Consider the following 20,682-nt stretch of genomic DNA (forward strand, 5'->3'; position numbering starts at 1 on the left):
TCATTTGTTGGCTGAGATTAGGCGACAGGACTGAAACCACTTTACAGCAAATACACAGCCAGCAGCTGATTCACTTAGCACCTCATTAAAGGCGTGAATACAGGAAAGAGACAGTTTGACTCCCTTCAGATGTGAAAAGAATCAGCAGATTGAACCTCAAAGTTCAATATACTTCTTCCCACTCCCTTTCAACATGTAAATTAATCAGAATGTTTTTTTGTATGTAATTTGTATAGTATATTTTTTTTTCTCTCATTTCTTTTCTAAATGTACTTGTATATTGTTCACATGTTGAAATAAATTACCAATCAATCAATCAATCAATCAATCAATCAATCAATATGTCACAATCTATTAGTATAAACAACAATTCACTCTTTATGTACAGGGCCCATGAATGTGAGGGCTTAGAAGGACATAGCAAGCATAACATGCAACAGTGACTGCACTATCAAAAAGAAAATGCCAGATATTTTAATCAACATAAAAGCAGCAGTACAAAATCTCTTTGTAACGGTCATACCGCATATTAAAGATGGATGTGAGCGTTGTGACATCACCCTGAAGGCTCAATAGCTGCTACCATGCTTTTTAATCTTTTAAGAGACCAGTGGCATCCAAATGGACTACATTGTAACATTTTAAAGGGTCCAGCTTTGGTTAAGAAGTGCCAGATGTGTAAACTTTCGTGTACAGCATTCACTGACCTTAGATAGATAAGGATAAGATGTGTTGCTGTCAAAACTTAATTATCAAGATGGTGTATTAAAAAAAAAAACCCCAAAAAAACCCCACATAGACACATACACATTAAAAAAGGGTGAAGAAGATGTGAAAAAGCTGGAGTCCCCAAAGTCCTGAAACTAGCAGATTTGGTGGCAGAATAATGCCACGTTTAAGATAATAAAAAGCACTTTCAGTCAGCAAAACTGGAGCACAGACCCCTTAGACATGCTGTTAGTACAGTTAACCACAAGCCACGATAATTACCCATTCAACACATTCAACAAGAATCACCAGTTCAAATCCATCACTATCTGACTAGTATGGCATCAAGTACCTACAGGGAGTGCAGAATTATTAGGCAAATGAGTATTTTGTCCACATCATCCTCTTCATGCATGTTGTCTTACTCCAAGCTGTATAGGCTCGAAAGCCTACTACCAATTAAGCATATTAGGTGATGTGCATCTCTGTAATGAGAAGGGGTGTGGTCTAATGACATCAACACCCTATATCAGGTGTGCATAATTATTAGGCAACGTCCTTTCCTTTGGCAAAATGGGTCAAAAGAAGGACTTGACAGGCTCAGGAAAGTCAAAAATAGTGAGATATCTTGCAGAGGGATGCAGCAGTCTCAAAATTGCAAAGCTTCTGAAGCGTGATCATCGAACAATCAAGCGTTTCATTCAAAATAGTCAACAGGGTCGCAAGAAGCGTGTGGAAAAACCAAGGCGCAAAATAACTGCCCATGAACTGAGAAAAGTCAAGCGTGCAGCTGCCAAGATGCCACTTGCCACCAGTTTGGCCATATTTCAGAGCTGCAACATCACTGGAGTGCCCAAAAGCACAAGGTGTGCAATACTCAGAGACAGGGCCAAGGTAAGAAAGGCTGAAAGACGACCACCACTGAACAAGACACACAAGCTGAAACGTCAAGACTGGGCCAAGAAATATCTCAAGACTGATTTTTCTAAGGTTTTATGGACTGATGAAATGAGAGTGAGTCTTGATGGGCCAGATGGATGGGCCCGTGGCTGGATTGGTAAAGGGCAGAGAGCTCCAGTCCGACTCAGACGCCAGCAAGGTGGAGGTGGAGTACTGGTTTGTGCTGGTATCATCAAAGATGAGCTTGTGGGGCCTTTTCGGGTTGAGGATGGAGTCAAGCTCAACTCCCAGTCCTACTGCCAGTTTCTGGAAGACACCTTCTTCAAGCAGTGGTACAGGAAGAAGTCTGCATCCTTCAAGAAAAACATGATTTTCATGCAGGACAATGCTCCATCACACGCGTCCAAGTACTCCACAGCGTGGCTGGCAAGAAAGGGTATAAAAGAAGAAAAACTAATGACATGGCCACCTTGTTCACCTGATCTGAACCCCATTGAGAACCTGTGGTCCATCATCAAATGTGAGATTTACAAGGAGGGAAAACAGTACACCTCTCTGAACAGTGTCTGGGAGGCTGTGGTTGCTGCTGCACGCAATGTTGATGGTGAACAGATCAAAACACTGACAGAATCCATGGATGGCAGGCTTTTGAGTGTCCTTGCAAAGAAAGGTGGCTATATTGGTCGCTGATTTGTTTTTGTTTTGTTTTTGAATGTCAGAAATGTATATTTGTGAATGTGGAGATGTTATATTGGTTTCACTGGTAAAAATTAATGATTGAAATGGGTATATATTTGTTTTTTGTTAAGTTGCCTAATAATTATGCACAGTAATAGTCACCTGCACACACAGATATCCCCCTAAAATAGCTAAAACTAAAAACAAACTAAAAACTACTTCCACAAACATTCAGCTTTGATATTAATGAGTTTTTTGGGTTCATTGAGAACATGGTTGTTCTTCAATAATAAAATTATTCCTCAAAAATACAACTTGCCTAATAATTCTGCACTCCCTGTAGATGTAGAAAAGCATGCTTGTGTGAATGGGTGTGAATGAGGAATGTTGTTTAAAACACTTTAAATGCTCCAGTAGGGAAGAAAAGTCCAGTCCAAAAGAACCAGTCCAGTCCAAATCATATAAAAAGGCACCAACAACACAAAAATAGTCAAGTGTTCCATTTTTGTGACATGAATTTGCTTAGTGAAGCCCAGCAGACTGCCTATATGGGCGCACCTGTCAGTAAGCTTGATAAAAGTTAAACTGGTCAGTTATATAAAAATGTACCCTCTGTGCAGTAGACAGTTTCTTTACATGCAGAATGAAATCAGGAGTACAGAGTGAAATGGCAATACTGAAAAACATAAACCCCAATAACACGATGACTTTCCTTTAACCCAAAAAACCAGCTGTTGTTTTTAGTCTCATCTGTGTACAAATGAAAATACACACTCAGGCTCCCCACCTTACTGCAGTTAGTGAACCTTAGCGGAGATAGGAAAAATATGTCAAATCTACTCAGGGCTGTTTCTCTCCCATCCTGGAACAAAACTCTCCATCTTTCCATATAATTTGATGAATGTGAACACATTCCTGGCAGGAGAAAATCTTTGTCTGAGCCCGATTAGAGTTATTCCTGCCCTATAAAGGCAAAAAGCAGCATAAAGAGAGAGAATGTAAGAAAAATGGCAGCCAAGCAGCCAAACGACTTGACAGATTTGAGAAAATGCAGTAATTTATTGACTTAGTGAAGTTTTCCTTCACCGAACACAAGCTGACAAACTGATTAAGTTTCATTTTCCGGACAAATGAGTAAAGTTGTTGCATTTTTGTTTTGCTTTGTAAGGCAGACAGTACATGAACACTGTTAGTAGGTCAGTTAGTGAGGGCTTCCCTGCTCTGTAAATTGAAAACACTCCTTTCATAGTTCTCCGTTTTCACAGGCTTGCATGGAAGTCATCTTTACAGGTCTGAAACCACTGTACTGTCCATCTGGGCTCGGGTACTCCCTCCTGATTCTCCACACGCAGCAGCTAGGAATGGCAGGATGGGTGTCATTGGGTGGGACCCCAAACCGCCAGCTGATGTACTCTCTGTAGGCACAGTGACGCAGGGCGGCAGTCTGAAGCTTTTTCACTGAAGGAGACAGGGGATCCTGGTACAGGAGCACTGCTTCCAGCAGGGAGCGCCGCAGCACCAGCTGCCCAAACAGAGGAGACGAGGTGATGCAGGTGCCCTCGGTCCGCCTGCAGCACAACTCCTCCTCTGGGAGGGAGGAAGGAGCACAGGAGTCACACATACACCAGGCTGGACGATGGGGTTTGGCATTTGGATCGGTTTTCTTGCCAAGGGAAGGCTGAACATCATCATTGGTGTCATCACTTGGCTGTAGGAGGCAGAGAATGGCTCTCAAGTGTCCTGGATCCTCCTGCAGAGATGAGAGCATCATTTTAAAAATCTGTCTCTACAGCAAGAAATAATGTTGCATGACATCACACACAAAAAAAACACACAATTAGGTTTTGTCATCATTTTTTTTTGTTTTATTTTTTTAAATTGTGCTTATTCCGGTCCCTCAAAAAGGACCGATTTGCCTTAGGAGATAGTACCAAGTTCCTGGGATCACCTAAAACCCCTAAAACACAATAAGGTAGTGATTCATGGAGAACTCTGGATGCCTCAAACAAGAGGAATTCTTGGAATGTCCTAGTGAGAGAACTCGAGGCCGACCCAGGACACGTGAGAGGGATTGTGTCTCTCAGCTGGCATGCAAACATGTCTCCCAACAGAAGAACTGGTGAAGGAGGAGGTCAGGGTATCTCTGCGGATGGATGGAACTTCTTTTTGATGAAGATGCTCAAAACTTTCCTTATATTTACATCATGTGTCTATCAGATATAATTCAATTCACAATAGAATTTTCAGCGGTAGGGTATGAATTACGACCTCTTTGTGTTTTGGGAGTAGAAAAGACCTGCTGTGAGTGAAGAATGTGCTACAGGTGAGCACAAATATTATTCTCATCTCGCTGCCATTTATAATCTGGGTTTGCTCATATGGTGTATTTAAAAGCAGTTGAATTAGCCATTAGCATCTCCCGTTTCTTTCTGTAGGGTTGTATGTGCAGGCTACTATCAAGCATCTTTTTTTGTACATTTTCCTCATTTACACTTTGATTTCTGCACTCTGCGCTCTGTAGGTTCACCTTACGTGGCTGAACAGACATCGGTTTGATGACCTGTAAACTTTTCTTTTGTGAGCGTTTTACCAGTCGAAGGTTGTTCTCATCAATGTAGGAAACACAAAGGATGCACTGCAACACACGGTCACATGAAATAACATTAATCTATTACATTCTTTGTCACTGGTTCAGAGCTGCAGTAAACACAAAATCAAATCAAAACACCTTCACCTTCACTTGATCTTGGATTGATTCCACTTTCCTTTCAGAGTAGTTTTGACCGACCTCTGCAGAGTAACAGCTGGTTACAATCAACCAGTCGATCAGGATGGTTGTCTGGACGGAAAGACAGACTTTCACATAAATAAAGATGAGGGACACTTTCCTTCAGTAAACGTGAACTTTACACTAAATACGATAAATTACATTAGACATGTACAAAATACAATCAAGTTGTTTAAATCAAAATTAAGTCAAAAAGTTACAATTTGGACATAAAACCCACATTTATGACCAAACTTTTCTTGCCAAATTAAAAGGTTCACTTGCCATATGTAAACAAAACCAAAATTACTTAATTTCTTTTTTCTTTTTTTACTGTGGATATTTGAAAGGTAAGCTTTTAACTTTTTGAAAATTTTATAAATTTTGTAAAATTTTATTAAAAATCTGTCAAAAGACAATTTCAAAAGTTTTTAAATAAGTTCTTAAAATGTATTAAATAATAAGGTAACTATGACATTCAAAGGACAACATCATGTAAAAATGTTATAAAACTATAATTAAGGTAAAAGTATACATACAAAAATGTTTCTAATGTTAAGTCTTACGTTAAAAGACACTCTACACATGAAACTTATTTGGACTTTTTACTGTGAGCAATTAATACAATATAAGAAGATTAAAATCATGTAAATTTTATGAAATCATGGATAACTTCTCGATTTTTTAATGACATTAATAAGCTTGCTTTGATATTTATGGTTGCTCCCCTGCATCTGCAGAGGAGTTGAATATATTTTCCATGCGCTGCACTCCCACTCTGGACTTTAACACTGAGTCCCACTGTGCTCACTCCTGAAGGAGGATAAAAGCATGAATGGACATGTGTGTGGTCTCTCACCAGAGCATAGTAGGACAGCGTTGAGCCGATGTAGATGATGAGTTGAATGAAGCTAAACTTTCCCGCCTGAAAAACAAATCACATTTTCCCCTTTACATTCTCCTCTCGCCAAAAATTTGGATATACTGACGCCAGAAATTCCCCAAGAGCAAACAGGCAAGCACAAATTGAGTTACTGATAAAGTACATCTTGTATGACTTGTCAGTAATTTTATTTCACTAACAAGATACAAAACTTTTTCTCTTTCAACTGAAAAAAAAAAAAAAATGCACATAGCCCGCTAAACATAAAAGCCAAAATTCACAGATACAGAGTCTAAAAATATTACCAATCATATAAATCTGATTTGTCTGATTTGATTACATTTTGATTCTCAGTCCAACATCAGTTTGAATTTTCCAGTGTTAAACTTAGATTATTTCCTACAGCATCACACAATCAGTCCAATTTTAAGCATTTTTTAATTCAGATTCCAGCTGACTTGACATTTGCACAGTTTTAAATGGAGTCAAAGTTGCATAACAGGAGTAGGGAAGAAGTAAATACATAATTACATTAAAACAAGGGGGGGGGGGGGGGGGGGTGGGATGGCAAAGAAAGTAAAAGAAAAAAAAGAGGTTATGAATGAGTTTTTCGAGAATAGTTTGAAAGAGTTTTTCAAAAAATAAGTCATGTTAAAAAACTGGAGGCTTATGCAACCGATTTCTTTGAATCCAAAAATTGTTTGACATGCAAGGTCAAATGACCCAACTGTAATACATTATACAGTGAACTAATGGTTTGCAGAAAATCTGATCTCCTGGAAGTACATCTAAAATGACCACAATTTCTTCACACAAGGCAACAAAATGGCAGGAAGCAGGTTCTATTACAGCTGTGTGAAGTTCAGAATTCAGAACATATCAGAAATGACTGGTATGAAATAGAAAGGTTAACTATTAACATTTACATTTGTCAGTGATGTTGACTGTTTAACGGAGCACCTCATTGCTGTGCATTGCCGTTATCGCCTTCTAAGTGGATTCACTGCTAAAAGAGGTAATAAAGGAAGCACTGACCAACAATCAGCTCTCAGATACTTCAGGGTCACTTCACTCATTTCAGAGCCTTCCTGAGAAAAGTTCACTTTTCAGCCACAGTCCTGGAACTTTTGTCTTAATGAGGGCTTTTTGATAAATTATTAAATAGGAGGAAAATATACGGTGGCCCTGAGAGGCCAAACGGACTTCAACTTAAGAAACACCAGCAAAAAGAAAAACGCTGCAAAAGCACACAAAACACAACGGAAATAGGAAAAGGAAAAACAGATTTCCAAAAGCACAGGGGAAGTGATTCTGTGGAGACAATAACCCGACGGACCAGTTGCAGGAACCAAAATATGCTAAGAATTGCCCTGGGAGACACTTAAAAGAAGTGGAGGATCTATCGGTTTTGTGAGGAAAGAAAAGATCAGAGGTAAGTGTGTTAGCCTAACTATTAGCCTAAAAACCCGTCATCAGTATTATATGAATCATGATAAAATACATCTACCATGTTTTGGGTTCCTGCAACTGGTCCGTCGGGTAATAGTCTCCCCAGAAACACTTCCGTTGTGTTTTTTCCTATTTCTGTTTTCTTTTTTTGTATATCCATTGTCGTTTTTCCTTTTTTCCCCCCTATGTCCATTGTGTTTTGTGCACTTTTACAGCGTTTTTCTTTTTGCTGGTGTTTTGTTAAGTTGCAGTCCGTTTGGCCTCTCAGGGCCACTGAAAATATATCATAAACTCACATTTTTCCCACTGGGAACCCATCAGCTGATCTAAACCAAACATTTCCCAAATTAGCATGCCAGTGTGGCTACAGTATGCAAGGACTATAGCAGTGCAGTGATTAAAACCGCTGCCTTGCAGGAAGCAGGTTGCTGGTTCAAATATCCTGGTTGGCTTGGGCCTTTCTGTGTGGAGGTGTGTACAGTGTGCTCCCTGTGCCTGCGTGGGTTTCCTCCCACAGTCCACAGGCATGCATGCTCGATTAACTGGTGGTGCTAAATTGGCTGTAGGTGTCAGGTAGTAGTGTTTTAGGTGAATACTGTGAGTGTTTTGTTCTAATATGATTTGTAATCTGAAGTTCTTTGACATTACCATGATCGATATCATGGTTTGGGGTTTTTTTTTATGGTTTCTTGCTCATTTAATGAGAGTCATGCTAATATGCAGTAAAAAAAACAACAACAAAAAAACAAAACAAAAAAACAACAGCAGCAGGAGCAGATTGATTTCTCCCAAAACAATCATCTCAAGGGGGGAATAATTAAACTATTCTGAAAACATGACAACAAAAGAGAAATTTTTAGTTTTGTTGTGGTGTCTTATATTAATATTGTATTTTTTTACTCCTCTGGGCCACAGTAGTACATTGTTAGATCGATTCAATGGCTCAATACTGTGATTTTCTAACGAACAGCAGTCTTACTCATTGATGAATTAATTGTTCTGCATTAGCAGTCAGCTTTACTTTAACCCTTTAACAGAGGGACGAAACAATAAGGAAGTAAAAACCTCACCTGTCCGAATACCATGACATCAAATCTGATCCCAAATGCTTTGTAGAGTGTTCGCTCCTCCACTCCATTCACAGTGTTGTACTTTGCAAACCTGGTGAAAAAAAACACAGGATGTGACAGATACAATAACTTTGAAGGGCTGACGTAAATATTAAAGCAAGAGAAGGTTTGTCACCGCTTGTGTATAGCTTTAATTGTTTTCATTGTTCCTTTGGTGACTCTTGACTGTCCACTGCACACAGAGCACGATGGAGGTGACCTTTGACCTGCGCTCACCTGAAGTTGAGGCCTGGATAGAGCGTCTTGTTGCTCTCTTTTTCATCTAGTCGCTTGAAAGAGTATCTGGGAAGGCAGCGCTGCATGAGCCTGTCGAGGTTGCAGTCCCATTTGATCAGGATGCCGATGACGCCTCCCTGTGGTCAAAAGCGGGACTACAAAAGCTCAACATTTACAGAGGAAAACCCAGAACTGATTTTTTACATCAGTTCATGTTTCAGAATTTAGAGTTTTTATTGATTACTGTGCTTGTGTAATAAGGTATATTTTTCCCAACATATTAAACTTCAAACCTTCAAATAAGAGTATTTCTACTTATGTCTGAGAAAGAAAGAAAAAAAAAGCAGGACAATAGCAGCAATTAAAACAAAGTGCACCCTGAAAACAGAACATAAAACAAAATTAAACTATTTCTTTATTTTTATGTCCACACACAGTTTGTTGTGGCAACGCTTCCTTTTCTTTCTTTCTTTTTCGCCCATCAGCGGTTTTTCATTTCTATTTGATGACAGAAATGGCTCACAAAGAGGAAGGATGTCCATTTTACTGACTTTAAAGTTAAAATCTCAGGATGGAGAAATATTGTGGTACCAAACCACTTGGGGATGAATTCTGCTTTCACCTGAGAGACCCGTGAACACATTAACTCACCTCCACTGACATCTCAGAGAACCTTTCCCCGGCCTCTCGGACGATGTCTCCCAGTCTGAAGATGGGGCACAGGGAGTCGTTTCCTCGGTGGCAGTTCCTCAGGTAGGCGTCGTTCATCTCTGGGAGGATGTTCCTTCTGTAAAAGAAAGAGGACTTCAATATTTAATTTAAAAATCTGAAGTTTCAGTTCCCTGGTAATGAAGAGGGTCTTTCTGAATGTTTTTTTTATGCCAAATGCAAAATATTAGCATCATTAAACACAATGTGCAGTTGCAGCAACCCAGCAACAAGGAGCAAAGGTAACACAGGAGCATAGGGGTTTCTGTATGTATTTGTGCAAACAGATTTGTAGATGCATGGACTGCTGAACAGTTTTGCTCCTGCACAACAGCACAGTAAACCTGAAGTGAAACAACTGTGATCCAGTTTAAGTGATATAACATCATTGTTTTCATTGAAGATAAAGATCTGCAAGATGAACTATAAAAATAAAATAAAATAAAAAAAATCTCCTTAGCATTAAAAAGAAATTGTCACAATGATCAAGTTCCAAGAATTAAAAACTAACTCCAAAACTGCTGATGCAAAAAAAAAAAAAAAAAAAAAAAAAAACCCTGAAAAAACAAACTCATTGAAAAAATACAAAATCTCTGCATTTCTTAACTGAAGCAGCTGAAGGGGAGAAACTGAATCTGCTGTATCCGCAGGCACAGAGCAGTCTCACCTGATGTAGTTGAAAGCTGGGAATCGGATGTTGTTTTTGATGAGGACAGTGAAGTTCTCAGCTGCTGCCAGCAGAGCAGGTCTGCGTCACATGAAGCGATGATTATTAGCCAAAACGCTTTTGAGAGCAAACTAGGCCAATTAAAAACTGCTGGGAAGTCCTGTCAGCTTCTCAAAATGCTTCTTGCTCTGTATAATCCATAGATGTTAATATTTATATGAGTGGTAAATGTATGACTCTAGTATTCGAAGATTGTGTGGTGGTTTAAACTTGGTTTCTACTTATTGGAGGGGGTGTGATGGCATGTATTAGTATGTTTTTCTCCTGCTTTACAGTCCAAGCTTTTGCAGAGGACTACTTGTATGATGTGTCTTCCAGCTGTTATCATAACAGAGCCAAAGAGGGTGTGGAAAGAAGGGAACAAATCATGGAAGAATAACAGCTGTGTCTCTTGCTCCCGATTGAGTTGGTATAACCACTGCACAGTCTACATGCATCTAACTAGATGTTGTACCCATGTTTTTTAGCTCGAGCTCACATGATGTGGCTGTCAGTGAACTTCAAAGACTTCTGAAATGTCACATTGTGTAGAAAAAAAACATTTCTCTTACCTTGGAGGAGTCGATCTGGTTTCGATCGGACACCACGCAGAAACTTCACAGGTTTTCTTCGATAAATCAAACTTCACACACGATCCCGTTTGAATCCCTGCAAAAGGGAAGCAGTCGTATAAACCCTAAAGGATGTTTGATTCCTACAGCAGACTCAGAGCTGCACAGAACTACAACCATCTGAGCTGCAAACCAGAAATTATTAATTCCTCTGATTTCTGTGGACACAGGACGTCACTCTCATTTTGGGAACAGCACAGGGATCCAGTGGTTAGCAGAGTCACGTCACAGTGGGGCCTTTCTGTGTGGAGTTCTCCCTTCACATTGGGCCTGTGTGGGTTTCTCCCAGCTTCCTCCCACACAAAGATATGCATGTTAGATTAACCGGTGATTGTAAATTGGCCGTGGATGTGAGTTGTAATGTGGGAAGTAACCATTATATAATATAAACACATGGTTAAAGGTGCTTTGTAGTCTAAAGCACTTTGAGTGGTCAGTATAAAATGAAACATACAATATTTTTAATGCTGTGTTTTTATGTTTTGTTACTCTCGATTGTCTCACAGTTTCAGTAAAATGGTTTAGCTGCTCTACTGTTGTGTATGAACCACCTGAAGTTAGTTTTACATTTCTAATCTTTACAGAAAATCTATTTAAACTGACAAAAGCGGGATAAACTGACACCAACAACGTGTCAGTTTATCTTTTAATACTTAATGATGTCTTTATTCTTAGCTTCAAGCTTATTTATTGCTACTGAATTTCTAATTAAATACTAATTAAAAACTAAAGTTGGATCAAAAACTGCAGTTCCCATATCACTGGTGGAGGCTGACTCCAAGACTGAGTGAATCTCCATAGACTCTCATGTTAAAATGCCCAATTTTAAAGTAGAAACAAACATGTTTAAGGTGAACTGGACCCCTTCTTGTTTGCTGCCCTTCTAGCAGCTAAAAAAACCTGCAGTCTGTTGGCCCTGGACATGAAACAAGGTGTATTGAAAGAAGTCACTGTACCGTGTTTCTGCTGGTCCCAGGCTCCTTTCTCACAGTCCTTATCAGTGTGACAGAATCTGCCTTTGAGAGGAACCTGAGAAATAGACAGTGCAGAAAATTGGAGTTACTCTTATTAACAACATCTTCTATTTACTGTAGTCTTTGTTAGCAATACAATATGTGATGTCATTAAAACAAGATGAACACAGATAATAATAAAAAATATAAATGATGAAAAAGCACCTGCGCACATTTCCCCTGCTTCTGATTCTTTGTCACAATTGCGTTGGTCACCACAAAGAAGGTGTTCTTCCCCTACAAAGATTTTTAAATAAATAAATAAAGGAATTTTTATTTTTAACAACCACAAAAAAAACCTTCACAGCTCAGCACCCAGAGGATCAAGTTCCCACCTTCCAAGGCCCGCTGTAGTCCACCTCATCCCAGACCATGTTCCCGACCTCGGGCAGGGGCGCCTGAGCCACACCCTTTACCTTTGTGGTAACCGAGCTGACCACCAGGTCAAACTCCTGGTACTTCCTGTTCCATAACATCATGATACTGCAAGATAGGAAATAAATGAAATTTTTAAATGATTAGAGCTTGGGGATTATTAGTCACATTGTCTGGTTTAGAGGATAAAGACTCAAAACTGAAGGAATACGTTCAAGTTGTAGATATTTACCGGACACTGATGGTCAGCTTTTTGTAGCTTAACCAGTTTTAGGCACAAAAAAAGCTGCAATTAGCTTTTATGGTGATTAATCAAAGGCCATTTTGATATCTTCTTGTCTAATAACAGAAAGGTCATGTTTTCCTGCAGCTGTCTCTGCTACTAGCTATGCTACTAGGATGTTTGGTGGGAAGCAACAGAAATGCTCCTTTTCCAAATGGAAATCAATCAAAATGAGTTAAAAACTTGCTGGATATTAAATTTGTTCCTCCACTAATTGAAGATAATTTTAAGGATCTCAAACTGGAGTTCAGACTCGGTCAGATATTCATAAACGATCACTCGTGTCTGTTTCTCCCTGCAGACGCTTCGAGCTTTAACGGGACTTGTGAAAGTGCAGAAGTGAGAAGTGTCAGCTGAGCCGCACTGTGCGTGCGTGCGTGGGCTCAGATATTTCACATCCACTCACCAGATGAAGAGCAGAATGGCTCCGTTCAGACTCCACTTGAGTGAGCCGAGCCGGACGCTCTGGATCCGGACCAGCTTGTTGGTTTCATACTGACACAGAGCGCGCAGCCTGCAGCACGGCATGGTGATGATGGAAAGGCGCTCCGGGCTGGATTTTTAGGACTTTTTGTCTGATTTCTGTGCGGAGGAGGAATCTCTGACTCATTTCTCAACTCCTCTTCCTGTGTGGATGGTCACATGGCCACACTTCTGCAGATGCACCATGCGCTCTCACGGAGGGAATTAAACTGCAGCGCATGTCACGATATCAGGATTTGTATGTCTAACAAATGTAAAAGGTAACCTAGACATCCAAATTAGTTTTCTCTGTCGTTATTTAGTGTTCCAATATTAATGATAGCCCTTAATTTCATTTACTGGGAAAAGCTTCCTACGGTTCCCAGTCTCATTCCCCTCCTAGATAATTTGTTTAATCTGTTCTGCTGATTTTATTTGTGATGTTTAGTTGAAATGTTTCCTGTAATGAGGGATCATTAAGTCTGATATCAGGCTGCTTTTGACTCTTTTTAGCGCGAATTTATGAGCTCAGGTGTGTTTATTCTATAAAATGTTTGCATGTTCATACATATTTATGCTTTTTGTTGATTTATTTTTGATTCATCTTACTGAAACTGCTGTTTTGGTTTTTGTTTTGTACATGATAAAGGTCGGTTGGACCGGAACGCTGATTTAAAAAAATAATAATAAGCGAGAGTGTGTGGAGGTTAGAATTGATCATTTATCCTTTTACTAAGACTGCAACGCACTTATTAACTCACAACCGTCACCGAGCAGCTTAGAGATCAATGTGCACAGATGGTTGAGTCTGAGCCGTTTTCAATAACTGGAAGTAGCATACAGGACATATAGGCTACAGGATGTTTTTAAAATATGGAAAATGAAAAGTGACACAAGAATAAAAAATCATTAAAAAGTATTTTAGCTTTTCCATGTTTGTTATTCCACTGCAGTTGTGAATTGCTGCTGCACCGCGCAGCTCATGTTGTTGAATATTTTCTCAACAGTTTTGGAAAATATACGTTCATATTTTTAGTAATATATAATTTCAAAACACAAAATTAACCAGGTCTTTTTGTGTGTGTGTTTATTTCTCGTCTCTCTTGTGAACAAACTTACTTGATTTTTAGAAGAAGAAAAAAAAATCGAATTTTTCCTTCTGGCGTTTTGCCTTTGTCCACCTGCCTGTGTACACAGAGCCAGAGGAGAGGAAATGCTGTGCCACTGCTGACACTGTGTTTGTGTTGTTGTAGAGGAAAATACATTTACCTCTAGACTCATTCGATTGTTCTGTGAACTCATAGTTCAAAATCATGAAAGGAGGTTCAGGATGCAGAGGGGATCGGGAGAAACCACTTTAGGACTGTCAGAAAAGTTCCAGATGAGGACATCAAAATGATTTTTGAGAGGACGAAGAATAAAGAAGAAGGTGTGAAGCTCTTATGTTCAATGTGTAACACAAACATGAAAAATAAAGGTACCAAGACTTGAATCTTTCTTCTGTTTTTTTCTTCGTCTTTTAAATAAACGCCTTCCTGTACTCTAGATGGCAGTGTTGTCTCGAATGAGTTTAGGGGACTCTAATCAGATCACTGTGGAAGGATTACCTCTCTCTGTCTCCATGCAGGCTTATTAAAATTATTTTTAAAAATTTATTAAATTAAAAAATACCAAACTGAAACTTCTTTCCATGCAGCAAAGAGAGAAAACTAAACAGCAACAAAATGAAGAATTTGGTTGTTCCATGTTTGCTTATCTTCCAGATAAAGAGCTTCTTGTCCCCAGCAGGACAAATGGATTGTTGTGACGGGACAGACTTTCCCATGAGGAAACAATGAAACAGTCATGTGTGCAGAGCTGGAATGTCAGTGAGAACATTTCACTCAGGTCAGGGTTTCTATCAGTGCATTAAATGTCAGACCTTTTCCTTTCCATGCAGTAGTTTAAAGCAGGAACTATAGAGCCAGTATCATATTTATTAAATGTGCCTTTAGCATAAATAAGATCAAGGTGGCATCCAGAATTGAACCAAAAATCTCTTGATTTGCAGTCAAATTCTCTACATCTGAGCTCTACCCTACATGTCCCCAGCCCTGTGCAAGCCCATCATACAGTGTGGGTTACAGCGAGCCTGAAGGCAGCACTTTCGTAATCATACAGAGAAGAGGACACACAAAGAGCTCCAATCCTGACATCTCTTCTCTTAGTGGTATTAAAAGTATCACAGAGCCATGGCATCCCCTCACTGCAGGATTCAATAATTCATTTTATTTGTCCATTTTGCCCAAAGTTCCTACATCTAATTTTCCAAAAAATAAAAATAAAACATGATGCCCCCTCTCATATCAGAATTACAGCTCAAATCCTGTTTTCCCTCAATTTGAAATTTTTTTAGAATCTACACATCTTACACAATATTTTTTCATCCTTTTAAAATTAGATCTAACCTTTTTGCTTTAGACGTCCCAAACAGAGTTCCATCAAGACCCTTGGTGCATGAACGGAGATGGAGACTCAGCTGTCAACCTCTCCAATCATGCTATAAGGGACTCTTATTTTAAATCCAGGGGCAACGTTTGAGTTTGTTGAGAAATTTTTATAATTTGGCTTTTTCTTGGTCATTCATCTTGTTTGAAAATGCACGTGCGTGGTGTACAAACATATGCAAGAACCTAAGCTCGTGTCAGTGTATTTAGTTTGGGATATTTTTATTACTGTGTAGAATTTATCTAAATTGTGAAGCATTTTTTAACTGTAAGTTAAAAAAAAGTGATACTGAAATTAGGTTATTATTGTATTTTTTAAAAGGCTGCGGATCTCCTATGGTGAGCATCAGTTTTCTTAAAAACTCACTACAAATGTTTGATTTCAGACGTTCACTGCTGGAGGATGGTGTCTGTCAGTATCACAGATCTGTGGGGGAAAAGCTGAAGATCAGGTTTTAAAATATTTTCTGGGGAGGATAGCCTTCTTGTGACCTTATCTTGACTTTGTGATAGCCACAGGCTTTGTTATTCAAAGTATTTCACCCGTTACATTTGTCTAAATGGAAAAATGTCTAAATCTGTTCTTACATAAGAAGTGATTTCCAGAAATTCTGTGACTGGCTGACAACTTAGTTTTAATCAGATGTAAATTTATTTATTTTTTCTTTGTACAAAGTGCAGATGGTTAAATGCTCATGATTTCTTTAAGTATGAAAACATCCCAATAAAAACAAACTGGACTGATCAGTCCGACCAATAAAGTTTGATTTTGTCGGTTTGCATACAGAAACCTCCTCAGTGGAAAAGCTTCTGCAGTATAGGTTTAAGCTGGGCAAAATTGCCGCTGTTCTTCAGCTTCTGTGGCATGTTGCTGGACTTCATGAGCGCCTCGTGAGCTTCTTCAAATAACTTCTCACCGAGCTCTTTCTTCACTCTGTCCCTCCAGGCGATCAGCTTCGGGCGACCTTCAAACCCATCAAAACCAGTTCCAAAAGGCTGCAAAACAGACAATAGTGCAGTTATATTTGTGGAAATCAGCTGGCAATTGTTAGAATTTAACAACAAATAAAAACTCAGAAGACAAAATAAAGTTAGAACAATCCGAGCATACTGCAGTTATGACTGTCTGCCAGCTACACGCTTATCATCTGGCCCTAATGTGCTCCATGTGAAGCAGGCTTAATGTAGAAGTGGCCCTAATTTAAATATGGTTTTATATGCTAGACATGCAGATGAGTTGAGGTACTCATCACAAACTCATCACAAGTCAATGCTGCCAGTCAAGGCCAAATGTTGTCCATGAAAACAGTTAGATACGACTTTTGACCAAGTCCAAGGGATTTAGACCCGGAGTAAACTGCAGTTTAAGACAACTTAACTCGACCACAATGGACTGGTAACACAAACCAACTGAGCACAGTACCATGGATATGACTAAACTAAAGACTAAAGATTAAAACCTGTACACACGAATGATTTCAATTGGCTTAAATGTGACAAGACTCTTGGAGAAGAGATTTAAAGCTCCCTCTTCACACACGCTGTGGGAGTTTAATGTATACGCAGTATTTACTTATAATTTTAGTTTTAAAATTAGTTACGACAGGCAAAGTAGAAATCCTGCGACAGAAGCAGCAGTAGTGATGGAAATATTAGTACCTGCATGATCTCCACTATGGCCACCACATCAGCCACAGAGATTTTGTCCCCGAGGATGAACGGTTTACTCTGGAGGAATTTCTCCTCCAGCAAGTTGAGCGACTGCTTCACATTCTCAACAGCAAAGTCCATCGTCTCCTTCGGGATTTCAGAGTCCATGACAATCTGATACAGAGCCTGCCATCACAGACACACAGAGATTAACTGTTGGCACCGGCAATGCAGTCAAGAGCCTAAGAGAGGTAGTTATTGCTGATCCAAAGAAAGAGCTTCAAACTTTTCTGTTTAGTTTTGTTTCTGTTTTTCTTAGTTGACTCTTTTAAATGTTTTTCCGTGTGGAATGTGCATAGATTTCCAAATGTTCTTTTGGATATCGTTATGCTTAAAATCTTTAATTGTTAGTGTCTGACTGCCAGGTGGTCATAAACTCAACATTTACTGGATGGACATTCATAGCATGCAGAGGATACACTTTTTGACTTTTCCTTTTGTGGCACCAGCAGGTGATCCTGTGAAGTATCTCAATATCCTGGCACACTGTTTACTGGAAAGTATTACTGTAAATATTACAAACAAAACATTGTACTAATGGTGCTTATTCTGTGGTTTTTTTAGAAGTGCCAGTTTTCAGCTCAGCCACCCTGTGTCATTTAAACTTCATGCAAAGCTGCTGACTTTGTGCCACATTGTGCCTTTCTCTGAAAGAAGAGTCAACTCTAAATTGGTGCAAAAGTCTAAATCCAAAGTGAAACTGGTCCACTGAAACGTCCAAACAGACGTGTCAGTGGGGACCGTAAATCATATCATATCTACAAAAGGAACCAATCAGACAAACGAGGCTGATGAAATGTGTGTGTTGAAAAGCGTCAGGTGAGGACAGTTGATTGAACTGGGACACGAACCCTGAGCAGGAAGACCTTTGAACAGTGAGCTCTGAGGTTCATGTGCTGCCAGGAGAAGTATTCGTTCACACGTGCTCGCTGCTGCAGATCAGCAGGAAACCAGTGATCTGCCACTGACCCCGAGTATTTCTGCATAAGGTACTCCAAGATCGCAGTACTGCAACACAAGAGAGAACAAAAACAAATGATGTTTTAACCCCTACTTGCTAAAGTGCTGAATTTAACGATTCTTAATTATCTTTTAGTTTGAGAAACTCTGTTTTGTAGGTTCAGTTTTAGCATTTAGGATGTCACAGTCCTGTTTTTTGAGCTGTAAATGACCATATTTAGATTACTCTCACAAATATCTGCCAATTACTGCCAAGTATCAAACAAGTGAAAAACTCAAAACTCACTGAGCAACACTGAGGCATAGACTTCTTAGATGTACTCTTAGTACAATTACAGTAAATGCACAGGAAGCTGTTTAACGTGGCACAGAACTGCATGCACAATGGTCCAAAAGGCACAAATGTGGAACATGTGATATTAGCTATGCTGCAATCTAAGTAAAGTATGTCAGAGATACAGGACAAGTAAAGTATTTCAATTAAATTATGTATATAATTATATCATTTAAATAATGTGTAAAGAAGCCAGACCAAAACTCAGACGCCCGATGTACCTCTCAGTCAGAATGAAGCCTCCATCCTTCATGACAGGAACCTTTCTCACGATGCTGAGGTCCCCAAACTCCTTGCTGTACTGCTGCCCTGAGACAAACACAGAATCCATGCACACGTTACAACACGTTAAAAAAACAGGTCTAGACTGCACAACTCCATAAATTGTTTCAGAATGTGGGAAAAGAGATCAAACAGACTAAACTGTCTGGAAGCAGAAAGCATTGCAATGTTTCTCTGTTCCTTTGTCTTGGGTTTTTCTCTCTCCCTGTTTTACTTGCTTGAAAAACGTCCCTGTCTTAAAGAGTCGGGTATCTCAGAGTTAACAAAACTCTTTCTGGGTGAAATGTGAAAAATGTAAACTGATATCCCAGAGGGAGATTTTGTGAATGTTAGCAATTACAGCACAAGTTAAAAGCCGTGGGGGCATTCATCTCCTCTGAACTCTTGCGAAATCCTTTTCCAGTCCAAATTATTCGCAGACAAAGAGAACAAGCGGAGTTCAAAGTCTACAGATCATTTAGCTCTATATTTTTTTCCAAAATATACAAATGCTACTATTTTAGAATGTGAGCTGAAACTTTTACAAAAGCATGCATGAGTCAAATATAAACTATCATCTCTGTCCCCAGCAAGATTACCTGTGGCAAGGTCGACAACCTTGAACTCAAAGGGAATCCTGAGCGCTCTGGCAAACAGAAAGACAGAGCGGCAAGGTGGGGATATCAAATCGAGATAGAGCTCCATCATGTCGGAATGTGACGGCTGCAGATGCTTCCCTCTGTGTTGTGGCTACTCTCCTGCCTAGCCTGATATAGTCTATCTGACCAGAACTCCGCCTCTACTTGCTACATGACCTACTAACGTTTAAGTGATAGTGATCGTTCAAAGTAAGCAATGGTTGAGCAATCTGAGCTTTGGTCTCAACTTAACCAAACATTTCATGAACTCTAGTCACTTTTTCATCTACTTTATGGGTCTCTTAGCTCAGCGGTCCCCAACCTTTTTTGCGCCACGGACCGGTTTATGCCCGACAATATTTTCACGGACCGGTCGCGGATAAATACAACAAAATAAAACTAGTACAGTGCCAAAGTAGTTACCCCCGTCAAAAATTGTTTCCCCATTCACGGGAGCGCGCAAAGTAGGAGGAGCCACTTGCCCAGCTCTGTACGCTACTTGTCACTGATCTGCAGTCGACGCGATAAAGAGTAAAAGCTGGAAAACAGCAGACTCGATGAATTTAATATTAGTTTCGTGACATTGTAATGTGCCGTGTGGAAGACAGTTTACCTTATACTGTACACTGAAATAACCTGCTGGGAGTACTTTGTCTAGAAAAAGACTTTGATACTATAATACTGTAAAACCAGATGCGATCATGGAAACACGTCGCTCTCCAGTGAATTTACACTCGGTTTACATTTTGTAGCGAAGCTATCACGAATGAGTTTATTTGCAAAATCAAAATCAACCCCCCATCTGTAATCCATGTTGCCTTTGCCATCCCAAAGGGTATATTTGCCAAATAAGTCACAGTATAACCAATAAGTACAGTAACTTTGGAGAAGATGTCTTTGTTAGGTATTTTAGTACCATGGGAGCATTTACTGGATATTGTTTTATAGTGACATTATACAGGAAAACTCTGTCATTCAACAAGGTTGAAATACCACAGAGATCACTCCCTCAGCTACATTAGTTTCTTAATCTTTTAGACGCCTGTTGAAGGCCAAATGGTTTGTTTCAGATTTCACTAATGAAAGAACTCTTCGTTTTGTGCCTTGAAAATATGTCGCTGAGATAATCACAATTGTAGCTGAACTAATAAACTACACAAAGGATGCTTCTTCACCCAAGGGCAGGAAGACGCTGCCTTATCTTGGTCTGTACTGGTTTAAACTGATAAATCTGCTGTCTCATGAATTTTACCCTCTATATAAACTGTTGTACTTGTGAATAAAGTTGAGTCACTTTGGGAAGACAATCTAAAGCAGTCTCTGTTTTCTTGTTCTCCCAAGCTGCTCCCGAGCTGCTCGTACTAACACGCTGAATGGCATGCT

The 20,682-nt window shown here is 39.5% G+C and overlaps 2 protein-coding genes across 4 annotated transcripts; both read right to left on the minus strand.

The window, feature by feature from the left end:
- Window positions 1-2,117: 2,117 nt before the first annotated feature.
- p2rx7 (purinergic receptor P2X, ligand-gated ion channel, 7) lies at window positions 2,118-13,102 on the minus strand. Of its 3 annotated transcripts, XM_086315411.1 has the most exons (13): window positions 12,855-13,101; window positions 12,126-12,273; window positions 11,956-12,027; window positions 11,734-11,806; window positions 10,718-10,814; window positions 10,107-10,187; window positions 9,383-9,518; window positions 8,732-8,868; window positions 8,456-8,546; window positions 5,913-5,978; window positions 5,021-5,125; window positions 4,814-4,921; window positions 2,120-4,036 (listed from the first exon to the last, which is right to left on the minus strand). In XM_086315411.1, the coding sequence occupies exons 1-13, from the start codon at window positions 12,974-12,976 to the stop codon at window positions 3,530-3,532; spliced, it is 1,743 nt and encodes a 580-aa protein (XP_086171537.1). In that variant the 5' UTR covers window positions 12,977-13,101; the 3' UTR covers window positions 2,120-3,529. The 3 variants fall into 3 exon arrangements, with proteins under 3 accessions (XP_086171539.1, XP_086171538.1, XP_086171537.1); XM_086315413.1 differs by lacking the exon at window positions 4,814-4,921 and having other exon boundaries at window positions 2,118-4,036; window positions 12,855-13,102; XM_086315412.1 differs by lacking the exon at window positions 10,107-10,187 and having other exon boundaries at window positions 2,119-4,036; window positions 12,855-13,102.
- A 2,927-nt stretch (window positions 13,103-16,029) lies between these two features.
- LOC147317983 (glutathione S-transferase theta-3-like) lies at window positions 16,030-19,422 on the minus strand. Its single transcript, XM_086315414.1, has 5 exons — window positions 19,261-19,422; window positions 18,622-18,709; window positions 17,958-18,114; window positions 17,056-17,232; window positions 16,030-16,392 (listed from the first exon to the last, which is right to left on the minus strand). The coding sequence occupies exons 1-5, from the start codon at window positions 19,367-19,369 to the stop codon at window positions 16,192-16,194; spliced, it is 732 nt and encodes a 243-aa protein (XP_086171540.1). The 5' UTR covers window positions 19,370-19,422; the 3' UTR covers window positions 16,030-16,191.
- Window positions 19,423-20,682: the final 1,260 nt, after the last annotated feature.

This window comes from Aulonocara sp. 'chitande type north' Nkhata Bay, linkage group LG12 (genome assembly GCF_057382095.1).
Source record: "Aulonocara sp. 'chitande type north' Nkhata Bay isolate Kocher_YH1m ecotype deep benthic linkage group LG12, A_spYH_male_GT1.1, whole genome shotgun sequence".
NCBI classification, from domain to species: Eukaryota; Metazoa; Chordata; class Actinopteri; order Cichliformes; family Cichlidae; genus Aulonocara; species Aulonocara sp. 'chitande type north' Nkhata Bay.